The sequence below is a fragment of the Thunnus albacares genome, chromosome 1 (assembly GCF_914725855.1).
Source record: "Thunnus albacares chromosome 1, fThuAlb1.1, whole genome shotgun sequence".
Taxonomy (NCBI): Eukaryota; Metazoa; Chordata; class Actinopteri; order Scombriformes; family Scombridae; genus Thunnus; species Thunnus albacares.
Window position 1 is genome coordinate 28,503,496 of NC_058106.1, and position 25,568 is coordinate 28,529,063.

The following is a 25,568-nucleotide window of genomic DNA, read 5'->3' on the forward strand; positions in this document are numbered from 1 at the left end:
ACATTATCCGTTCTTCCTATTTTTTTTCTGCTAAACTACACACACACACACACACACACACACACACACACACACACACACACACACACACACACACAAGAGTAAATCTGTGCTACAGTAAGTCTCTTTGCAAGCAGCGACCTGGTAAGCTCTTAGCGAGGTACGTATGTCGGCACCGGGATCAGAAGCAGATGTGAGGACGTCACATCATGACAACTCCGCTCACCCACAAGGATTAAAGTCATCTGTGGGCCGGGGAAGTCTTGTGTGGAACTACATCTGAAGCAGACATTAAGGACTTTCTGTAGACATAAAAACTGCAACGGAGACTGTAAACTCGACTGCCCGAGCACTGAGAACATGCTCTGACAAACATGTAACCGCTGTCATCCATCAACACAGAGGAGAAAAACCCAAACAAACACCAACATGCACACACACACACCTCCCATTAATCAAGCTGGTTGTTGGGTAATTAAAAGCTTCTTGCTTCCTGACCAGTGGAAACCAACAACAGGGCAAAGGGCAGGAAATTGCTGGATGTAATGCAGAGACAGCAAACATGAAGGTGATTGATATTTATTACACCTGCTAAACTTTATCAAAACCCCAAATTTCAGAATGAACAGACTCACTCCAGGGCCATTTGTCAAAGTGATTTTGATGGATGGCAAATGTCAAAATATCTGCCAAAGAAACTAAACAGCTAAACCTTGAACAGTAAGCTTCAGCATTAGTGCAAATGGCGACATATTCTGTAACCGCTGAGTGTAATTACCGTATAATTACACACTGATTGATAATTAATAGTTCAGGACTCCCCTCACACTTTAATAATATCAACCAAAGCTCTAATTTCCGCAGGCGCATACAGGGAATGTTTTGTCTAAGTGGAGTTCAGGACTGCTCAGGGGTCCCTCATGAGGTCCCTGGAAAAATTAAGAGTATATAAACACACAGAGGGAAGTAGTAGAATGTGTTTTGTTATCTAAGAGAGGTGGGTGCAGACAAATCTGCACATTTTGGTTTGAGAAACACTTTAAAATATTTTTAAAGCAGCAGCTTTTCAAGTGTTAAAACTGCTGATAGCTGCCAAATGTCACAGTGAACTGGAATGGCAAATATCAGAGGAAACTCTTGAAAATTAGTAATAGTATTTAGAAAACAAGCATTTTTGTAACAGATCAAACAAATAGTTATTTCATATTTAACATTGTTTGAAAAGCTATGTAAAAATAGATCAACTGAAAATTACTGTTGCAACAATGTTACTTAGATGATTGCAGCAAATATTTTGTTTGTGTCAGTATAAGTGTCTTTTAAGTTACATTTTCTTATCTACTTAAAATATATTTTGCATTGTTAACAGTTTTTACCCTTTGCCTGGTTTTGAAATGCTTTGTCTGCGACATTTTATGCTTCCATCTTGGCCGAGAGGTTTCTAACCTCACAGGGATTTACTTGGTTAAATAAAGATTGAAAAAAATAATAGCCTGTTCTCAAACTTTTTCAAGAAAGGAGTTTTCTACAAAGCCACAAGTAAATAAGATTGTTTCTTTGATGTTGTAAAAATAAAGACCAACTACATAGCAAAGCAACAAGCTCCTCTTTATGAAAATAAGTACTGGATGTGTGGTTAAAAACCTCAAAATAAACCAAACATCACAGAATTTTTAAAATAGGTTCATTTTTTTGAATGACCTAAATGTACATGTGGATTACGCTCAAGCTTATGGATAATTAAATTAAATATGCATTATTAGTCTGAAAAGAATCTGAGATTTCAAACTGTTTCACACTGATTAGGGTTATTACTGTTACAACTTTTTTATGATTAATTAGACTGCAATCCTCTGTAAACAAGACTATTTTAAAATAAACAGAATTAAAAAAAATGTATCAAAATTGGATTACCTATTTGGATTACCAAAATTACCTAATTATCTTTGGTGATATTTTTTCAATTGTTTCTGTCTCTATCTAGATAGGTTCCTTTCCTTTAAGTCAGAGCTACACTTAAAGACAATACTTTTCAATGAAACACCCAATTATATTTCTCTAAATGTACTAAACTATCAAAAACACATTTTATAACAGTACGGAGCTAAAATATTGTATTTCCTCTGCATGAAATACAGTTCTTCTTGGATGCAAAACAAGACAAAAAAGACTCCTTGAAGAGGATTAAGGCAGTTTTTAAATTAGAAGACAAGTACAAACACAACACTATTCAGAGGATAATAACCTGATTTTCTCTGTGTCTGGGCATACATGACTAAATCTGTGTCTCTATGGGAAAAAAATAGTAATTGTTCTCTTTCTCTCTCTCATTGCTGTCATGCTGCTTTCTCTCGTCTTTCAAAAGAGCAAAATGGAGCCAGAAACGATCCAAACTATCACACACATTCAGATATTTCCACAAGTCTGTTTTAAAAAGTATAGCACAAGAAAAACATAACAATTTGTATACATATTTAATATTTTAATAATTGACCTATTTGGTCCCTAATCTTGGAGGAAGAATTTCATGAATTTGAATGAGAAAATTCTGTTCACATTTATCAGTAAATGTGGTTTTAATAGTGAGTGGTTACCACTGTTGCCTCCACTGCTCTCAGACATTCATAATAAGACGTAATTTTATCACACTAACATGTGCCGCTTTCTCTGTTTTATATCATTCTTAGTATCTTTTGTTTTTGTACTGTTGGTCGGATGAAATGATGAATTTGAAAAACATTACCTAGTGTCCACACTACGCCTAGTGTCCACACTACTCTGGTGTTTTCAAACCTCTAAAATAAAGACTTTTGAAAACAATGACTCGGACAGACCCGGTTCTACTAGGGTGCAAAAGCATGCATTGCCCTCTCAGTTTAATATTTTGCACCTTCAGCTGAAATTTGAACAATAAATGCCAAGCAAAGAGGTGCATGGACTGCGGCGTCTCTATGCACACCTGTTATTTTGGTTCATGTATGTGCAGCGACGTGACGTGAAAAAGGGCTGAGTGAAGGTGAATATAGATCAGCAGGTGTGGTGATTATTAAATACTCTCTTAGCCAGTTACATCACTACTCTCATAGCTCTGAAACAGCTGAACCAATCACAGTTAAATGTGATAACAACAGCTCAACGAATGGAAAGCTTTTCTTCAGGAAATGTATTAACGGTTCAGAGAGTCACAACATGAACACATATCACCACAAATCTGTACCCAAAGACAGATGGAGTAGTAGTTAGTTAGTTACTATAATAATGATAGAAATAAAAAAAATAAAGAAATTGATTTGATAAAGCCATTTAAATGATTATATCAGACCTACACTATTTCAGCAATAATTATAATATATCTCACCTCGTACACGGTCACATAGTTTAGTAATTAATGTTACACAACAGCTTTTGCATCACAATGTGTTTCCAGGATAAAACAAGACGCTACTTTTGCTAAAGAGAAAGTTGGAAAAGAGGCTGATGAGCTCTGCTAACCCGACGTCTCCTTCATAAAAAGTCAGAATATCACATTGTAACCGACTAGTCTGATGTGTGTAGAGGTTTGTGTGGTTATTCTGTAGCAGCCTGGTGTCATAAGGTGGTTTAATGAAGGTAAACACAGTGAACGGCCCTGTATAACAGCCCTGTGTGTAACGGCACTGCGCTCTGGTGCAAAACTTCTCAGAGGCTGCAGATTTGTCGACATATCAGTCCTGATGCCTTCGGACGCTGCAGGGATTTAATGAGCTGAAGGAGAAAATTTTCATACAGTATAAAGCAGCTGTGGACAACTACACCAGCACGCGCATGCCAAGTGTATGTGAATGGTCACGTGATATGTGTTTTCAGGCGTGTTAGTAAGGATGGAGATCAATTCTGAAACGGTGCTAAAACGCTCATGTGGACTGAGATCGTTTTCGTTTTAAAATGCTGTTATAAAATGAAAACATATTAGTGTGGATGTAGCCTTAGGCTCAGGAAAGTGTGATTCTCATTTTCTGACATTTTATAGACTAAATGATTAATATATTCATTAAAAAAACATCATTATATTAATCAGTAATTATTAGTTTCAGCCTCAGGCTGCAACTGAACAATTAAAATACAGGTAAGAAAGCAAATATGTCCCTGCCAGCTTTCAAAATCTAATAAACTTTTTATTGTGCGTTTACAGCACAATAAACTTGATAGCTGGATATATGTAGTTAGTGTCCCATTTAACTGACAATTTGGACACAGCAGGCCAAGTGCAAACACACATTTTGTCTGTTCTGCAGCTGTCACAGTTTGCTACAGATGAAGTCAAATGCGTCCTGGGCAGCTAAATCTAAAAGCGTTTGAGACACATTGTGTTGCAAACTGTAACCATATTCAGACCAAATCAAGTGGTGCGGCGAAAGTCCTCCCATTCATTTGAATGGGGGTAGTGCATTTAGGCTGCAGGTTATTTGGCTGCACCGGTGCCACACCTGACTGCAATGAGAAACTTGATCCAGAGTCAACTTTTGAAGAACCGCAACCAAACGTCACAAAGGCGGTGGCAAATCCTAGCCTGCGATCAGACTGATCAGAGCTGTTAAACTCTGCCATGAGGGAGGGGAACAGGGAAGGATATTTCTCTTCGTTTGATATTGTTAAAAGTAAAGTCTGGTTTTGCTGTCGGTTTCGCAACTCATTTTGAAAAATGAGACAAAAAGAGAGTGAGAGAGACTGAGAGAGAGAAAGAGAAAAAGAGAGAGCAGTTGTGGTCGAGTGAGCTAGACAGTGAATGAATAGAGGGAGTGGTGGTAGCGAGAAAGCCAATGAATCAGATCAATAAAGGGTTATTTTCTGATTGTTTCACAGTGGTTACATTCTAGAGCACAAACACCCCCCCACACCTCCGCTCAACCCTCCAGCGGTGCGCCACAACGCCTGACTTGGTCTGAATACAGCCTAAACTGGCTCCAGACACTCTCTGGTTTCAAGACTCTCTGAACAGACCTCCTCTGTCTTGTTTGACGTGCACTGATACTCACAGCTGGGATGAAAGATGACACCCAGTATCAGGGATGATTAAGGTGGGGTGAGGGCCCAGAACAGCTTCTCAGATATTGTTTGACTCTCAAAGTTGACTCCACTCAACTAAGATGTCTGTTACTCTTTGTCACACTTCAGTTCACAGCCTGTAATGATGAATGTGTTGCTTGTGCTGCTCTCTAGTGTTGAAAGATGGGCAATGTCACCTAAACATCACAACACAAGTCTGTGAAATAAATTAGCTTCCTGTTGACTCAAATCTTATACATGAGCATCTTTTGGCTTTACGGATGACCACTGAGAATCCCAGTGCTGTATTGTGATATTACACAACCATATTCTGAATTTTCAGGAGTCAACACAGAAAGATTTGGATGGTAATGTCCTTTTACAATCACTTTGATATATTAATGATATCCAGTAAAGCTAATTAGACCACTAATAAGGTTTTCAAATAACTCCTTGCTAATATTAATATGGGTTTACAATTAAATCCTGAAGCATTACGAAATGCAAATTTATGCAGCAAGGCGATCCAAAATATAATTGCATCATCTACTTTATACTGGAAACCTGTGATATCAGTGCTAGTAGTACCCATCTATTGTTTTTGAGACACAAATTTGCTCAAAACAGTTTTCATGAGATGGTATCTGTCAGAACAGATTGCACCCTCCACACAACACATGACAAAGAAAAAATAACAGTTAAATCAAAGCATCACTTACAGAAGTTTCCAGGTGGCTGTAAACTATGTTTCGTCAGTGTGCACCAGCCAACCGGGAAGATGTCTCTGGAGTCGAAGGGGCACCAGTAGTCAAAGGCCCCTCGCCAGCCGTCAAACATGACAAAGATCTCCTGACCTCTGACCTCTCCGACTGTGGCGGGACAAATCAGATACGGGTTCTTCCTGTCCACAGCCTCCAGCTTCATACCAGGCTGGAAGTAGTTTTTAGCAGGACTGGCTGGTTCCTACACACACACACACACACACACACACACACACACACACACACACACACACACACACACACACACACACACACATATATACAATATGTGTATACAAATAAACAAGCAAATAAATAACAATATCTATGCAAAAATATAATTGAGCACCAAAATAAACATTTCATAGTATGATGCTGCTGTGCCTGAACTTCTGTATGTGACACACAGTAGGAGTGGCTCCCCCTTGTGTCTGTTTACTGCAATAATGACTGCAACTGAAATATAAACTACATTATAACCTTTCATATTTTTAAATTGAGATTTATAGTTGTGTCAGTCATCATCCCGGCCCTTGAGCCAGTATTGGACTTTGCACAGGTTATTAGTTGATTTAAATGTTTTCTTATTTTTTGAAAGCAAGAATTGAGTTAATGGTTTCCTTAACATTGTGTGAATGGATTCTGATACCTTGTTTCCAATTAAATGGTAACTACACACTAAATCAATGACTTCAAATGCTGTTTCTCTCTTTTGCAAAATAAACTATGGAAGTGAAAACAGATTTCTTTGGATTTTTGTGACATGAAAAAGGTCACGTTAAAAGATACTGAATATCAGCACAAATTGGTGACTTCAAAGTTTCGACAGCTTCAGAAATGATATATATATTGTAAGTATATAGTACAATACCTTCTTAAAGGCAGAGGCAGGCGCCATCTCTGCTCCACTCAGCGTCCGTAGGAGGAACATGGGCCACGAGGAGGCATTCATCCTGAAACCTGAACACATGGTCAAAACAAGTTAAAGTCTCCCTTCACTCAAAATTGTGGTTTTATTCTAGTTCCTACAGTTGAATGTTTGAGCTTCACTGTGTGGAATGATGTATGTGCAGAGTTTGACACTAGAAGGCTGTTTTCACATTCATCTCCTGAAAGTGGAAAGTTTCTCTGTGCTCATTGAAAATCCAATTATTAGGGGCAGGGCTTATATTTTCAATTGAGTGCATATGCATCTATCATATTTTGAGTATATTTGTTTGAGCCATTGTCTAAGCACTGTAATTGTTCCAGTATTTCACTTCACAAACAAACTCAAAAGCTTAAGAAACACTCACCCAGCGGCGGCTGGAGCATGTCTCCGTTCCTTTCACAGGTCCCTATTGGTTGGATGTCTGACGAGTCTACCAGTCTCCAGAAGTCATTGGTGTTGTCACTACCATCCAGACGCAGGCGTAGACGTGTACCCATCATGCCCATCACCGTTGCGATGCACACAGAGTTAGAGTTGCGGGGGTCCCGTGCCTCAAGTTTCATACCTGCCTTAAAGTCATTGGATGGGGGGACTCTGGACTGCAGAGGGACACACAAACGGACCTTCCATCACGGTCACGTACTGTGAGGACACCTATGATTGGATGACTCATCAAATCTTCCTCTAGTTACAAACCAGTATGATCAAATATTAAAGGAGACATCTTGGTTAATGTTACACTGGACATGGTCTTCACTGTATCAGATCACCTGACTGGTTTATTCATTTGAAGGTCTAATATTATCTGTCATGAATCAATTCATAGTCTTTGTTGACAGTAAAAAAGATTTTCAATATCACCAAACTTATCAACTAATCAATTCACAATACATCAGAAACAGCCTACTTGTTCTGAGCCATGGCATACTGCATTTAACAATATTAACAAATCAAGAACACATAAATGGAAACAATAATATCAGGAAAAGTAATGATATGGGACCTTAAAAAATCCATCTTAATGATCAGCTACCTGTTTGAAGCAAGTAGGCGAGGCTGCAGTGGAGGAAGTTTTTCTCAGATATTCTTCCCAACTGAACGGTTCTAGTAACAACAGAAACAAACTAGTGATTACTTAAAAGATTGTAACTGTAAAGTGTGACAGAAAACACAGTTAAGTGACAACCATAACCTACAATTACTAACATGAATAAACCTCCTGCAGTGCTATTTTTTGACAAATGAAATATTTGACATCTTGTGAAAATACTTGAATGTTATTGGACTTTAACCACAAAGTAGTAATCAACATCTGAACATTTCAGGTAAATCACATATAACAAACCTACATAATTATCACATATTCTTTGGATGTTTGGATGGAGGGCAATCCCCCTCAGATGACAAAGCTTAACATTTATGATAATATTTTGCAAATACGCCGTAGATGTTACTGAACAGACTAAATAGATGACTGATCACAGTAAAGGCAAGTACTGAAACAGAACTGGCAGAATAAAAAAAGCTTTTAACTCAAAAACTTTTAGATTAATGAAAGGATCGTCAGTGATGAGATCAGAATCATCAACCATTAGATTTGTCGAGGGCAGAGCCAGCTGTGATGCTGCTTCGTCTCTCCTTCTTCTCCTCTTTTTGATCTGAAATCAAAAGATGATTGAACCGCTCATCAGCATTTGAAAGCTGCTAATACACAGATTTTAATCACTGTGGATATGAAGGCATAAAACATTGAACAACAGTTCCACACAAGCTTGTGACAAAAAAAAATCCCAGACTCAAAAAACTCAAATTATCTGGTAGGAATCGTCAGTATAATGACATAACAACCACAGTAAAGGCCTACCTCTGTGCGGTGTTCGTCCCATGATGAAGAGTTAAACGTGTTGCTGCAGAGGAAGTGAAGTCAGGCAGGAAGTAACCCACAAAAACACTGAAGAAGAGAGAAAACAGTCCAAAAACTTCATCCATAGTATTTAGAAAAACAGCAGAATGCACAATAAATGCTGTGGATAAAGAATCTTTGGACGGTGATGAAACAATAAAAACATTGAAAACTTTTTGACCTGACAAAGACCTGACTTGGATCAAAATGTTGTTTATGTGAATAAAAATGACACCTTAGTATGCAGGCGTTTCATTTTTTTCCTATGGATGCAGTTTTTTTTAATAGACTACGTGATGTGCGTATTATTACATCCCTTCAATAGGTGATTGATTAATGACACAAGCAAGATTTGTTGTTTTTACATGTAAAACAGTTAATGAATGTTCAACTTTAGGTTAAATACTGGGATTATTTTGAGTGATTAATTTTAATACACATCCCCATCAAAATAAAGAGATGATAAAGTTCAATAAAACATTAATTCCAGTTTTTGTTTTGTTGGAGAGTGATCATATAATCATGTCCTGCTATCTTTCAAAATTTCTTCATCTTCCCTTTAAAGGACCAGTGTGTAGGATTTAGTGACATCTAGCAGTGAGGTTGCAGATTGCAACCAACTGTTACCCCTCCCCCCTCCCCTTCCAAGTATGTAGGATAACCTACGGTGGCCGCAAAACTTGCAAAAAAACACAAAAGGCCCTCTCTATAGCCAGCGTTTGGTTTGCCCATTCTGGGCTACTGTACAAACATGGCGGTGCAACATGGCGGGCTCCATGGAAGAAGACTCGCTCTCTATGTAGATATAAATAATTAAATAATTCTAAGGTAACAAAAACACAAGATTTCTTATTTTCAGGTGATTATACCCTAATGAAAACATACTTGTTAATATTATATTCCATTTCTGCCAAGTTCGTTCTGCTAGATGCCACTGAATTCTACACACAGGACCTTTAAATACATCACTGTTTTTGTCCTGGTTTCATTTCAGGTTGTAAAAGTCACAGGGAAGCGAGATGATCAACACTTTTGTGACTGCATTACTCTAATCCTGTTAGACTGAATTGATCTCTCACAGCTTGTTCATAAACTGATTATAATTCTCCCTAAACTATTGAAACTTTGCTGATCAAAGTAAAACAGCAGCAATAACAGCCGGATCAGTCCATAATCTTGTCTTTACTGGACTACTTTGACAATTGTTAATCGTTTTTCGTTTTTCGTTTTTTTAAAAAATAATAAACTTCTCTGGTTCCAGCTTCTTAACTGTGAATATTTTTTGGTTTCTTAAGTCTTCGATGACAGTAGACTGAATAAGTTTGGATTGTGGACTGTTGGTCGGGACAAAAGGAGCAGCTTAGGTTGTATCTTGGTCTTGGGGAAATGGTTATTGACATTTTTCACCATTTTCTGACATTTTATAGACCAAACGATCAATCGAGAAAATAATCGACAGATTAATCCATAATGAAAATAATCGTTAGTTGCAACCCTAATTTACAGTTTAGTATGTGCTTTGTGTGCTATGCTTGTCTTTGTTTTTTTGTTTTGTTTTGTTTTTTTGTTGTTGCTGTTTTTTCCCTTTTCCTTTTAACACTTTTCCTTTGATTGTCGTACACACAAAACACAGTGAACTGCTCTCTTTGGATCACACTGTATAAATAAAGATTGAAGGAATGAATACATTGCTTGAATTGTGCATAAAATAAAAATAAAAACTATAATCTATGAAATGTCATACACCAGAAACACCACCAACATGCACACTTGTGAGGCGGTTTAAAATAAAAGTGTCCAACAAATGGTATTTGTTGTTAATATAAACACCTTTAGCCAAAGAGTTTGAGTTTGATCAAGAGGAATTTATTCAGCAACTATTCTGATAACCAGTTCATTGTATAAATCGTTTTATAAGCAGACTTTCTCAGGTTTCATCTTCGTATATTGAGTATATGCTGCTTTGTTTGTTATGTCTGATAGTAAACTGGACTGTGGACTGTTGGTTTAACAAAACAAGATATTTAAAGACGTCGTCTTGGGCTGTGAGAAACTGTGCTGAATAATCAAGACAATAATTCTGAGATAAATCAATAATGACAATAATTGTTAGTTGCAGCCCTACTTTCATGATGCACTGTGAGAATTAATAATAAAGTTGTTACCACACTGTTTATCTTGAAAATCTGGTAGAGATCAGGTTTGAACATAGTCCCACTTCCTGCAAAATCCTTACATAGCGATCGCTCAAAATGAGGCAGAAAAGTAATCCAAGGAGCAAGAGCATCAAAATATGTAAAGAATTCCAAATAAAATCCAGAATTTCGAAGGTTAAAATCTCCCCAGAAGCCAGATAACGTCTCCTTTCCACATCTTTAAGAATTGTAGCATCTGCAATGTATTGTGGCTGCCCCTCCCTCTGAAAACCCTTCTGTCTTAGCAGCGAATCCCATTGAGTCAGAAGGAGCCATAAAGATTCCAAGCTGCCATAAAAAGCCATTAAGATGTGTGGATGTGGGACGTCTGCTGGCCAACATGAAAAGGATTCCAGCTCTGCTACTCGCTCAGCTCCAGACTGGTTCAGTTGTTTGTACTGGTCTGTCTGCCTCGCTCAAGAAGGTCAGACAAAACTGCTCGGCAGACCAGGAAGCACTTAATTTTTACAGCCTCCATTTCCACTAAGGCAGCCACTGATCTGGGATTAGCGTAATGTTCACAAACTCCAACAGGGAGAAGATCTGAAAAATGACCCAAGACCTGGTGTCAGGAGAGGTCGTAACTCTTGCTTGACAGGAGGAGCTGTCGAAGAGTTAGTGACAGTATTTTTTCATGATGGAAAAAAAGGGTAAAAGTTTATAATTTGCACATGTATACTTGTTATAATAGGCTCATTTTTTAAAACATTAATGTAATGCAGATATGAAGACGTCTTGATTTTTTATTCTACTTGATGCTCAAACAAATACTGTTATTTCAGAATACAAAATAAATTTCACATTGAGTTATATGAAAGAACATTATTTAAAGTCGTTCCTTAGAATGTTTTCCATTGACAACATGGCTGCAACCGATGATGAATTGAATAGCCAAATAATCAATCATGATGTTGATTACTTTTACAATTTGCAGTCTTTAAAATGTCTATAAAAGACAGTTGCGAAAAAAGGTTTGTCACAAGGTCCCAGAGCTCAAGGTGACATCTTTGAATTGTTTGTTTTATGCAACCAACAGTCCAAACATCCAAAAATATTCATGATTCAAAACAGAGAAAAGCAACAAGCCAGCAAATGTTTGCTGTTCTTAGTTGAAATACGGCTTAACGCTAATGGATTATCAATTATTAAAAGTGTTTTGTCGACCAGTAATTGAGGAATCTACTTATCTTTTCAGCACTGATAACATTTGCATATCATATAGGTTTCTTTTACATTTTCAACGACATAAAAGTAAGACAAACGTTTTCATTTGCGAAATGTTAAGATACGTAATCGTTTTGATGATGCAGAATAAAAAGTGGATGTTTTTGTACAACTGAAAGAAAAGTTTGTTTAAAATAATTAAAAGATGCCTGACCATGGTAAGATGTCAAAAGAATTGTTAAAATATCAGCATAACAGAAAATAAAGTTTACTGTTTTTGCATCAAAGTTAAAGGCAATCAATTAAAAAAATGTCAAGTATCTTTTTCCAAAAAGCCATTAATTGATCTCTGCCCCTTCTAACTTAGATGAGTTTGATACTAGAGCTGGATGTACAGACCAAATGATTAAACAATGAATCATCTGGCCTGTGAAATATGCAATCATAGTTTTCTAAAGGCCAACATGATGGTTTCCAAATTCTGGTTTTGTCCATCCAACAGTTTATAATCTTCCTGGAAGTATAGCGATAAGTAAAGTTCATCTTACCTCATGTTAAAATGATAACATGTTTTGTGAAAAAATTCTTAATATGTAAAGTAACTTGTAGTGTAATCTAGTGGAGTAAAAAGTACAATATTTCCCTACAAAAAGTAGCATAAAATGGAGATACTAAAGTAAAGTACAAGTACCTCACTTTGTTCTAAAGTAGACTACAGTACTTGAGAAAATGTCCTTAGTTACTTCCAACGCTGCTGATTATTATCTAAAATAAATTAAAATTCCTCTCCAATAATAAACGTGACGTCAAATCCAATGGAGAAAGTTTTTCATTGGCAAGTATGAACCATGTAGTAGTTAACATTTCTCATTTTTGCTTGAAAAATTACTGCAAGCAAAAATAGCACAGTTAATCAATTATCAATCATTTAAAACAAATAAACATTGCTTCCCTAACTTTGTAAAAGAAAAAAGTAACAAATTAATACATCGATATAATTTTACTGAATTGTTATTTGTTAAAATAATCTCGTCCAATGCCTTTGACACCAATCCAGCTATTTGACTCAGTATTGTCAAGCAAATAATCAATTAAGACTAATAATTTCAGTTCTACTTAATGCTATAGACCATTTGCAATGAATTTAAAATGCAAAGACTTATAAAGAGATGTTTAGGTAGGTTCACCCTGCAGTAAACCCCTCTGTGGGACTAAAGAGGAAATGTGCCCCTTTATTTAAACATGACAATATTATGATCGTCCTACAAATCCAGCCTGAAAAGCATCTTCTCAGCCTCAGCCTAGTAGAGTCTCTGCAAGCAGGCCAGTTTGGAGTAAAAGGCTCACATTAGAGCTGAGAGGCTGAGGGGTGTGAGCCGCTGCAGGGCGTCACCTTCAGCATGTTAACTTAGGATATCCAGCAAGTTTCATCACACACTTATTTCTCACCAAAAAAACAGCTGCCAGCATGTGACATCAAACCTCTGTGTTATTATAGGTAGCATGAGTGTCTCATAAATAAGATATTTGACTTTCATTTAAAAGGATTTCGGTTGTGAGAAAGGGGGAAGAATCAGCAGATGAAAAAAATGAAATGTGAAGAAAAGTGTGTGACGCATTTTCATTTATGATCACATTTTGTGGGCGGGACAGTGCTCATTATATACAGGCTAAAACACTGCTAACGTTACATTTTTTCCAACATCAGGCGTGATACTTATAAGACTGCGAGATCAAGCCAGACGTTTTTTTTTCTCGGTTGCAGCAGCCTAATCCTCTGCAGGAATCCGGTAAACAGAAAGCAAAAAAAGAGAGAGAGAGAGGGGGAAAATCTGCAGAGTTGAATGTAGCTACTGTACGCAGCGAAGCTCTCCGCCTGCACAGAAATACAGTAAACACGCTCCTCTTGCCTTTTCACTGCATGGACACACAGCAGGAAAACTGACCGCGTTTCATCGCAGCGCGGAAGACAAACGAGAGACAAACCCGTCATTTGCAGCACACGAGAGAAATAAAGAGACATGAGCCGTACAAACCGTTTGAACAGTGGGGGTGTTTTTTTGATGGGAGATTCCTCACTTTCTATCAGATGCAAGCCGCCATGTTCGCTGCAGCTCCGCGCATGTCCACCGCGCAGTGCTGTAATTCAGATTTTTTCACTAGAGGTGGGAGAAAGAAGAAAAAAAAAAAGAGAGCGAGCGAGAGAGAGAGAGACAGAAAGAGACAGATGGGGAGGAAATAATTCATTTGTCGTTTTATAAACACGGATATTGTCACGTGTTGGGGTTGGATAATAAACTACATGTCGTGTGGAAACGAAAACATGTTGGTTTTTTTGGGTTTGATTTGGTTGCAGCTTCCTGTTTTTCACGCAGGAGAAGAAGACAGAGCTGATGCACCTGGAAGGTCTGGACGGGGAAATGTATGAAAATGGAAAAATGATATATACACTAGATAAAAAATAATTAAATAACAGTCTATTTCTAAATCCCATTAGTGGATTAACCTTAATCATACCGACTGAGGTCCCCGCAGACCTCACAGGTTTACTTTTTGTCATATCTCACAGGTGATTTATCACCAATTATTTATCATTCCAATTGTTCATGACTTTGTCAATCAATTTGTTCCTCATGACGTTTTCTGTTTCTGTTTTAGTTAGTGCTTTTTAAAAATACCAACGTATTGAGGTCCTCGGGGACTCCAGTCAAAAGCACCCAGTTCTGGCTATGTAGTTTTAATAGATGGAACTATTTATTGAGTTCATGTTTGCTATGTGTCCTAATTTAAAGTATCACACACTATCGGGGGCTCCCTGTCAGTTATTTTGAAGACTTTGTGAAAAGATTGTACTTGGGATAAAAACTGCAATTTGTATATAAAGTATAATATGTAAAGTATATATTTTCGTTTTACAAAATATGCAAATTAACTAACTTTCTTGAAATATTATTAACCTGTTTTTTTTCCAGATAATTTATGACATAACTAATAATGTTTTGAAAAGAAATATGTTAACATTTTGCTGTGATGGTTGTTTCTTACAGTAGTTTCTGGGGGTCTTCAGGGACCCCAGTTGGTAGTCCTTGTATATTAAATATGTTGGTGGGATTTGGGCTAAATAGTTGTAATAAACCAGTGCAATTGAGGAAAAATAATGAGAATTGATGCAGGATTGATTGATTGATTGATTGATTGATTGACTAACTGATGTAACACCACACATCTAGTGTTAGTTACAAAAGTACTGCATTCACATATTAGTACACATGTATTATCAGCAAATTGTACTTAAGTATCAAAAGTAAAAGTTCTCATTATGCAGAATTTATTAGATATTGATGCGTTAACATGTAGCTGAAGTTTATATAGTACTTTATAGACAATTGCATAGTTTGATCTTTCTCAGTGTATCGTATAATGTTTCATAATCTTTATTTAATATATATTGTAGCTTACTACCATGTGCTATATATTGTGACATCACTGTATTTACTGGTGAATGTTTTGTTTATGAATTTTATAAGATTATGTCATTTTTCATAATGTCATCAACAACAGTTGAAATGAACCTTTTAGGCTAATTCTGACTACAATGTTTTATCTTTGTAGACTAATGAGCACTGTTCCTGTCAACGGAATACATCAATAATAAAAAATACATACAATTAATTTTCATCTTATCTCATGTTAAAATGATAATATGTTTGTGTGTAAAATCTTAATCTTTAAAGTAACTAGAAGTATAATCTAGTGGAGTGAAAAGTACAATATTTGCCTCTAAAATATAATGGAATACAAGTCTAAAGTAGCATAAAAAGGAAATACTCAAGTACAGTATAAGTACCTCAAATGTTCTAAGTGGACCACAGTACTTGAGAAAATGTATTTAGTTACTTCCCACACTGTTGATTATTATCTAAAAGATAATCATTGAATACTCAATGCTGTAACTGGAAAGTCTATCCATGCCCAATAAGCCCATATATTCCTGACTAAAGACCTCTTCCAAACACATCAGGTTTTCCAGCAGGGAAACTGTTATCTAGTTTCACATCCAACAACAGAATTAATCTCTCAAATCTTTCAAGTTCTTCTCAAACAACAAATATGCCTTCAAATCTAGGTGAGAAAGTTTATCAGTTGGCAAGGACTGTGACCAGATTATCCACATTTTATGAGTACAGCTCAATGACTGTTGTAGAGCTAAATGTAAAATGTTGCATATCTGACAATGCGAGTAAGCAGTACTGTACTTTATTACAGATTTGAGGTACTTGTACTTTAGCAACATGTTGCTTTATACTTTTCCACAACACTCCAGAAGACATTACATACAGCTAAACTGACTTATACAGATAGCTATAAGATTTAAGATACACAATAAATTATCATCTTATAAATTATGAGGCATTTTTATAAATTAAAGTATCCAAAATTAAATAAAATGCTTATATTAGCTCCATCTCAGTTGCTGCTTATGTGTTCAATATGATCCAATTTGATAATACATTCTGAAAAGGGACATTCTGTATAGCATAACATTTACTTTTATATGTGAATGTTGCAGATAATTCTTATGTAATAGTTATTTTTAATACAAGACTTTAACTTTTAATAGTTTTTTGTTGTTTTTCACATTGATGCTTTCACTTCAGAAATAATCATCCACCACTGGTTGTTGCACAGAGAAAACACAAAATTATATTCCAAAAAGATGCACCTTAATGAATATTTCCATTTGATTGTACTTTATATTTCTTCACTGCATTCCAGTGGAATTTACTGATTTATATTTTAAATAAACAATATATCATTTTATGAATTATGATACTTGATGAATTAAACTGTCAAACAAAAGCCTACATAAAGTGTCTATATATATACTGTATATTAGTAGTTATAATAACATTATGAAAAGGGCCATTTTGCATAATAAGTAGTTTCATTTTCTAAAGTACAAACTTGACTTATGTAAAGTATTTTTGCTGATAATATTCCTGTAACTTTATAGTTCAATACATTTTTCACTGCAGGGCTTTTTTTCCCTTTACTCCATTACAAGGTATTGTCACTTTTATTTCACAAATTAGCAAAAACATTCATCTTCTGCATGCATCAGTGAATACAGCAGCTCTAAATCACACCTGCTTAAAAATATCACAAATATAATGTCGTGATGTTGAGTGTTCACAGTTTTCTGTGATAAAATTGTGGCAGTAAAGAGCCAAAAGCATGGTGTGGAGGTCAAACCCAGAACACATGGCCTTTGTAAGAGAGTTGTGTTTTTTGCACAGCTGCCAGTAGAGCTACAGCACATTTAATGCACAAAAATATTCATAACACCTGCTCATTATAAAACAGACCGAGCCGGTGTCTGTGAATCCAGTGAATTCACGCTGATTTCGCCAATTAGTGCAGTCATGAAGGGGGAGGTGTAGGTGGAGGAGAGTGGAGACAAGCTGCAGGAACATTTTTAATCAGTGACACAACATGGATTTGACCAAAACGGGGGGTTGCAACAGCCTCATCAAGAGCAGACGGAGTTAAAATCTTTGTGTTATTGGGACAGTTGTTAATATGAGGCACATTTAGGCTTAAACAAACAGCGTCCTAGATTTCATTTCCATCCCAAAGTTTTATTTTATCACAGCTCATACTGGATGTAAAACCACTGCTGGAACGCGCAGACGTCCGTGTTTCTATTGGCTGTCCGCAGCGTCGCTCACAGGAATGACGATTTTGCTGCTATAACCAGCTGATGCTGAGGCTACGAACACGGAGCCTCTGAAGAACTGTTGACGGTACATGGATACCCAGTCATCGACGTTATGCCCGCGGATTCGGTCTCATCTCCATCCAGAAATTGAGTGAGTAGGATTTTTTCATCGTGTCACGACGCATAGGCCCGGTGTTCCCCCACCTCTCCACCACCCCACCACCACCCACCCCACTCTGTCGCTCCACATGATGTTTCTTCGTCTTCCCACATCATCATTTTCATGGGTATGATGCTCTATGCTTCACAGACTGAGCTTTCTCACCTCACACAGGCGACACATCACATCTGCAGGTAAAAAAAAAAGAAGGGGGGGTTCATTGGTTTAATAATGGATTGGGTGTGATGGGTCATTTTCTATCTTTTATGGGGGGGGGGGGGGGGGGGGGGTTTGTGCGTGCGTGAAAATCTGTCTGATTATGAGTAAACGCTATTTGTGGGTCTTGTTGTGCAACACTGTCGTGAACATGGTCCGTGGACTACGTTATAATGTATGCACTGGTTGCTGTGTAGGCTGAGAAACGCGTGGACAGCGATGGAATGATGGTGGTGGTGCGCTCCGCGACGCAGCGATGAGAGAGACGCAGTTTCGGTGCAGAGAGCAGCATTACTCTCTCTCTCTCTCTCTCTCTCTCTCTCTCTCTCTCTCTCTCTCTCTCTCTCTCTCTCTTATTTCTGTCTCTCACCTCTCTCTCTCTCTCTCTCTCACACACACACACACGAGCACATGCTCTCTCTCTCTCTCGTGCACGCGGACGCACGCACCTGGCTATTAAATCCATACTCCCAAACTCATGCTTCTCCTCGCATGTGTGCACAACAGGCGTTTGTTGCAAGATTTCAGTCTATCCTATCAATATTTTCAGGACTTTCACAGTGATGTTTTCCCCAACCTTATTTCCATTTACCAGCTGTCTGCCTGACGGGTGCCAGGAGAAGCAGCAGCTTATCTATATCCATTTTTTAGGAATATTTTTCCTTCAGAACAGGAAATAATGCATCCCAGGCTGCTCCAGTTGGAGGCTTTTAGGGTATGTTTGCCGTTTTAGACGTGATAGTATGGATCTATAATCACTCCCCAGTGGCAGCCCCATATCCTTAAATGACGAGCCATGGATGGCCCTCAACATCCACCTTATCACTTCCCCTGGAAAGACTTAGCTGTGTGGAGTGTACACTGCATAGGAAAACGCCCACACAGGCACATGAGCCAAATCAACATTAAAGTGTGTTTGCACGGCTGAATAAATCAAATGTTATACAAATTAAGTTGGACTGACACTGCGAGAAGCTTTGATGGTTCCAATCCAACAGCATTCACATTACAAAAGAGGCATTTATTAGTCGTGGTCAACTTTTGGATTTGTGACAGGAGGAGCTGTGAGCCTTTGGAAATAATTATTCTGAGCATTTTTTTTCCTGCCCAAAACAACAAAATAGTTTAGCACAGGCATGTAATAATGTTGATACTGAAGGGGAAAAGAGGAGTGCACATAAACAATTTCAGCACACAGGAACAATTACTATTGTGACAAGCATTTTCTTTTACATTCAGCTCAACATTTTGTGTATGACAGCAACAGAGGGCTGCAGTTAATTGCACCGTGGGTACAATTTAAAATGCAGAGAAACAAGACTCAGTCTACATCCATGCAAGTGGCACCGTGATGCTGTATTTAGGCTTTGAGCTAGATGGTAATTCAAGCATGACATGCTCACACTGCTAATGCTAACATGCTGCTGTTTACCATGTTAACCATCTTAGTTTAGCCCGCTAAAATGTGCTATTTAGCACAAAAAGTACATCACAAAAAGTATATCATTAGTTTTGTGGGTGTTTTGTCATAAACTAAAATATTGGACAAAGAGAAATTTTGACTTGATGATGGTGTACATTAGTAGCTACAATTCGTCCTGGGAGACCAAATTCCACCAGAATTCATACCAATCCATCCAATATTTCTCGAGATATTTCACTTGGATCCACAAAACTTAGTAACCATGGGAACCATGAACATCTATATCAAACTTAATGGCAAACATCCAATATTTATTGAGATATTTTACTGGGTAAGTTTGCTTGTGTCAGTAGATGAAAAGTCAGGGGATCACCAAAGCCATTACAATTTATCCTCCAGGGAGCATGAATGTCTGTACAAAATTTCATGGCAATCCCATCGAATATTTGCTTAGATATTTCAGTCTGGACCAAAGTGCTGGACTGACCGACTGACAGGGATCCCTTGAGCCACGCTGCTGTCTAAGAACTACAAAGCATGCCTTAATAGTGCTGCCAGTCAGTCTAGATTGTCATCTTTGCAGCACGTCCTCAGCTTCACGTTGAATGTGAGACTGATGGGATGGGAATAGATGGGGTAGGATGAGTGTGTGGAAGTCATGCAAGTCATCCATGATTTAAATGTGTCCTCAAGGAAATGCTGCCTCTCTGTACATCTACATGTCCTAGTTAGCCACCATCTGTGCTAGGGATACCACCAGCATGCTACTTACACAAGAAATCATGGTCAGTTGGACCTTGGAAAGACCTTTCAACAGCATATTTTAACACCTTGCTTGCTTTTGGTCTTCCAGGTACGACTGTGTGGACGTTTGGATAAGAGCACAAGAAGGACAACCCCAAGAAATGGAATAAAAAGAGAGTCAACTGAAACAACTTGAGTCTGAGCCATAAATAAAAGAAACTGACATTTAGAAGCGTAAGGCTTGAAGAGGGGTTGTAGCGTGACGAAGAGAGAAGCTGAAGTCGAAGAGGAATGAAGATGGGGTGTGGTCAGACGGTTGCCACATTTCTCCCAGACTCTACAGTTCACTCCGTACGCCGCCGGTCAAAGCAGGAGCCTCCCTTCTAAAACCAGAGCAGCTTGTTTCACCTGCTGGAGGAACCCCCGCCCTCGGTGATGTGATGAATAAGTTTGAAGTTCTTGGCATTGTGGGAGAAGGTGGGTAGTTTTACACACAAGATTTTACTGCGTCTTTTAAGATTGTGAGGACTCCAAGTGCTGTTGTTAACCTAAAACTCTGATTGTGGTGATTGGGGCCACTGAGGACACAGAGGTCATGTCCTTCATATTTTTCATGGGAATTTGGGTGTTTTAGCAGCCTGAGGTGCAGTTTATATTGTCCAGCTGAAACCTGCACATCACTGTTGCCAAAATTAAGTCTTTAACCCTTACATACTGTTCATATTCTGACCCTTCACAGTATGGAGCGGGTCATTTTTGACCCGGCTCAAGTATCCCTTTATAATTAGTCTCTATACCAAATTTTGAACCACAAATGTATTTTGCGTCCATATACAGTATATCATATCAGTCATTAGTAAATGGGTGATTTATCCTTCATTAATGTTTCAGAGAGCAGAGAGTGTTTTCTTTAGGTTTGACACTATTTGTTTATAGAGGAAATACTTTAACAATCATGGTATATTATGATCTTATGTGATCTGAAACAGGAGAACATAATCGTTGTAATTATTTCTATGAATTTTATTTAAAGTGAGGGATGCAACAACATCTTTGAATATTAGGTTCCATTATAAGCATTAAAACCATCAATCATAATAATAAATGATTTTAAAATATTTCAATTTTTGTATATTCTGGGCCACTTAAGGAAAAGTCATGAAATTTCAGACTCAAAGAATGTCATTTAAGGTGTATTTTACTGCTTTCAAATGTCAAAAATGGGTCAGATTTGTTCCGAACAGTATGTAAGGGTTAAATCAATGTTGGCATCACATAGCAGCAGGATTTTTTCAACTCATAGAGAAGTATGTAATCCTTCAAGACTTTCCTCACAAGAAAGACGACAGCATGAGTCATTTGTTTACTGTGAATTCTCAGATTGTGGGAAATAGACAGAGCCTTTATTTTTGCAAATTGAAGACACAACCAAGCCTTCATTCCTAATCAGCCCTGTTTTGTAAGTTATCATATTTCATTAAGAAGCCTCCTTGTTACCTGATCTGCTGCTGTTTTAATCTGCAGGTGATGCAAACTAAAAACATCCTCCATGGTTACCTGTTGTCTTGATAATGTATGTTACACTAATTCCAGCACTACTTCTATCAGCATCTTTCTCTTCTCTTATGGAAAAACTGTTTTTTATTCATTAATTATTTCCAGTTACTTCCATTTTGCTCTTTTGAAAGAACAGTTAAGTTACTGTCAATGAAACTCATTTCATTGACAGTTTTGAGTTTTATTGGCTGTAACTGGTAGTAGCTATTATTTGAATACTGGTTTTTATTTGAAAATGTATGGTAAATGACTCAAACGAGCTATGTTTATGTTTCAACACATGTTCATAATTAAACAAGATTACGCAATTGTTGGTGTGGAATTAATAGGCATGTGCATTGGTATTGATTGCACAAGATCACATGATCAAATTCAAGTTGTTTCAAAATGGAGGAATGGTTTTGGTTGAAATGGTTAGGTTTAGGCACAAAAATGACTTGGTTAGGGTTAGGGAAAGATCATGGTTTGGGTTAAAACAGTAAAATGCAAGAAGAATGTGTCATTTAATAGCACTAAAATGTCCAACATGACGGTAAAGAATGTCATATAATAATAATGGTCTACAAGAGGTCCGGTGTTGTGTTGAGTGCGTACCAATACAACAAACTACCAGTCCAGACCAACAGCCTGTGGACTACTGACATGGAATCCAGTTCCATGTCAGAAGTTGGTAAATTATTGCACCGGTTCTGTAGCCACAGCCGATACCTAAAAAATAATTATGTTTTAATTGCATGCCAACACTGTGGTGAAGGTCTGGTTAGATTTAGGCACAAAAAACACCTGGTTAGGGTTGGGAAATATTACAGTTTGGGTTAATATGATCACTTTAAATGAGGTGTAAACGTTAAAGTTACTACTTCATTAGTTAGGCAACCTTCGTCGTCATGGCAATAGTAAACACCACAACAATTGTAGTTACGGTTTTTTAAAAATTCTCCCGACTCGTGGTTGGAAACATGACACTTGTGATTGGAAGTGGGAAGCGAACAGCAGTCTCCTGCATCCAACCAACCCACCACCTCTGAATGTGGACATTTGTCACCTTATATGGACGTCATCTGGACATAATTACTGGGGCCACTAGATGGCGTCTGTCACTCAAACGTAACTATAGGTCGTTTTTGCCAACTGAATTTCCAACCTATGCTGTTGTGAGGACAGGCTGTTATGTTACCTGACTACGACCTCTAGTGACCATTTGAATTATTAACTCTTGTCTGTCAGGAACAAATATGAAGGTAGTTTCATGGCGGTATTTTACCGCAAAATTTCTTAGCGAAGGGTGGGGTGAATGGTTGGATCACAAAATCATGACATGAGAGAGACTACTGTTCATTTCCCATATCCGTTTTCTTTTAACCATGACCATGATCTTTTCCTAACTTTAACAACGCAGTTTTTGTGCAAACTTTAATCATATTGCAGGGGGCATTTTAGAAAACATATGCTGTCGATAGGGCTGTTAGCGGTTATTTTGAAAGGCAGTCAGACAACGTTATTGGTCATTTTGTTGAAGGCAGATCCTTCAGTAGATTTGAAAAATCACTATATTTGAGGATACAATATTTTCAATGGGTAGCGATGAGCTGTTTGTTTTTAACATCACTTATATAATTTTTTTCAGACTTAGTATCTAAACAAATTTTAAGCCAAGGAAAATTAAAATTTTGGTTTTCCTGACCAAATCATTAGTCCCCTCACAGTGTAACTTTCCCCTTGAACATCTAAAATACTGAAGCCCTTTGTGTATTTGTGAGATCTGAAGAAGAATAAGAGGCTGGCCAGCCCTTGCCTCATGGGAACAGTGACAACATTGATGGCTGGTCAGAAAATGAAATAAATGAGGATCAAATTTTAAGTCTGGTTACAAATGTTCCAAACACAGGTCCCTCACATATCAAACCATCCAGCCATTATTTCTTTCAGTCAGCAGCATCATTTGTGGCTGATTTCAGTGAGCTGGACTGACATGCATCCGTGGCTTCACTCTAATGTGAGAGGACAGAGTAACCAAGTGTTTATTGTACTGTTCATAATTCTCACTAACTGTTCTACATCAGTGCTTGTCATTGTACATTAATCAAAAAGTTAGAAACCAAAAGAACTGAAGTTAGACGATCAAAGTTTTAAAACAACTGCAATGTTTTTTTTTTTACTTACCTTTTAAATGGACTACATTTATATAACACCTCACTAGTTTTATCAACCACTCAAAGCACTTTTCAATACATACCAACATTCACCCATACATTCATACACTGATGGCAGAGGTTGCCACGCAAGGTGCCAACCTGCTCCTCAAGAGCGATAGAGCACTTTCTATCCAAAGCGCCCCACAATGTTTCTATGCTCACCCATTCACACACACAGCGCAGCCATCAGGAGCAATTTGGGGTTCAGTATCTTGCCCAAGGACACTTCGACATGCGTACTGAAGGAGCTGGGGACCGAACCACTGATCTTTCAATTAGTGGATGACCCGTTCTACCTCCTTAGCCACAGCCGTCCTGTATTATCAGGTTTCTACAAAGCGTAATCTTCAGCTTTTACATGTTTTTGTGATTATAGCATCTTGTAAAATTATTCTGGTGGCATAACTTTTTGTTTGTAGAACAATTAGTTATTTATATATCACGTTTGAAAGTTTTCTTTAAATAATATCCTCAGTGTTTTTGGATACATAAACACTCTGGATAACTTAACAGGTTTATGTTATGGTTATTAGTTTGAATTATTTCAGGATTGTTCCTGACATTTCATGTCTTTTCCATCAATTTAATGCATGCCTCTAAATAAAGCAATATCCCTGAACCTCAGCCAACGCTGCTATGGAGAAGAAGCCAGAAGTGCAAATCAGAGCTGTACCAAATTCAGAACATTTTGTTGCTGCAATTAGGAACAAAACAACTTAGAGAACAAAACAACTTCAAAACAACAAAACACGTTGTTGCATTCTTTCAGAATTAACCCAGAATTTGAAAAGAGCTCTGGTTTAAACCTCGACTGTATTATCGGGTTTCTACAAAGCGTAATCTTCAGCTTCAGCCAAGTGTTAGCACACAAAAGAATTATATGCTGAGTTATTGGATTTTACTTACAGAAATGCTCCCTTGGAGTCGTAGTTGACAAATCCTCCTCTAACGTGCATTAATCAAGTTTTTGGTCAGTTGGGGGCGGCAGAAACAAGCTGTGAACACAAAATTGACATATTATCACTTGCTTATACATATCCAACAGATACAGAGCAACAATGTAAGTTCAATATTTACTTTAGCTCTTTGTTGATCTTCAGTAACTCATGAGACAAATGTCTCGTTCTTAAGCATTAAATGCTCCACTTTGTTCACTAGCTAGTGACTAATTTTGTTTCTCTGCTGTTTGGTGCCGGGCAGATAGTGTGCAGTTGGCTTTTAGAGCTATTTTGATGAAAATAGCTGCCTGCTGTGGCTGAAAATGAAGCTGGTGAGAGTGGTGAGAGTAAACTAAAACAGGGCCAAAACAATAACTTAACAGATACTGAAACTCTCTGAAGAGCTGAGGGAAACTGTAGAGTGGGGTGATAATTCTCCGTGGGTTTGTCACTCCGAGCAACACTTTTCATTTGATGAATAGTCATTTGATCCATTGTTAATATAAACAGTTTTATTATAGCAGCTTTAAATTTTATGTACGCATCTTGTACCTTTCATGTTCATCCAAAGCCTTGGGAAGTGCTCCAACCGCCTGTCACCATTGTAAATGTAGAAAATTGTAAAAGCGTTTTTTTT

The 25,568-nt window shown here is 37.6% G+C and overlaps 2 protein-coding genes across 7 annotated transcripts in view; one reads left to right on the forward strand and one right to left on the reverse strand.

Annotated features, from left to right (window-relative positions):
• scml2 (Scm polycomb group protein like 2) overlaps positions 1-14,918 on the reverse strand; it is a 28,866-nt gene extending 13,948 nt beyond the window's left edge. Inside the window, exons 1-7 of one of the 4 annotated variants that reach the window (XM_044353145.1) lie at positions 14,016-14,918; positions 8,582-8,668; positions 8,307-8,375; positions 7,751-7,821; positions 7,082-7,316; positions 6,658-6,746; positions 5,745-5,988 (exon numbers count right to left, since the gene is read on the reverse strand). In XM_044353145.1, the coding sequence (XP_044209080.1) occupies positions 5,745-5,988; positions 6,658-6,746; positions 7,082-7,316; positions 7,751-7,821; positions 8,307-8,375; positions 8,582-8,603 (730 nt within the window). In that variant the 5' untranslated portion in view covers positions 8,604-8,668; positions 14,016-14,918. Of the gene's footprint in view, positions 1-5,744; positions 5,989-6,657; positions 6,747-7,081; positions 7,372-7,750; positions 7,822-8,250; positions 8,376-8,581; positions 8,669-14,015 lie in introns of those variants that run through there. The other 3 variants (XM_044353138.1, XM_044353152.1, XM_044353158.1) reach the window with 3 other exon arrangements.
• Positions 14,919-17,440: 2,522 nt separating this feature from the next.
• The window catches only part of cdkl5 (cyclin-dependent kinase-like 5), a 47,555-nt gene continuing 39,427 nt past the window's right edge, over positions 17,441-25,568 (forward strand). For all 3 annotated transcript variants that reach the window (XM_044353163.1, XM_044353170.1, XM_044353179.1), the window contains exons 1-2: positions 17,441-17,849; positions 20,351-20,718. In XM_044353163.1, the coding sequence (XP_044209098.1) occupies positions 20,682-20,718 (37 nt within the window). In that variant the 5' untranslated portion in view covers positions 17,441-17,849; positions 20,351-20,681. The remainder of the gene's footprint in view (positions 17,850-20,350; positions 20,719-25,568) is intronic.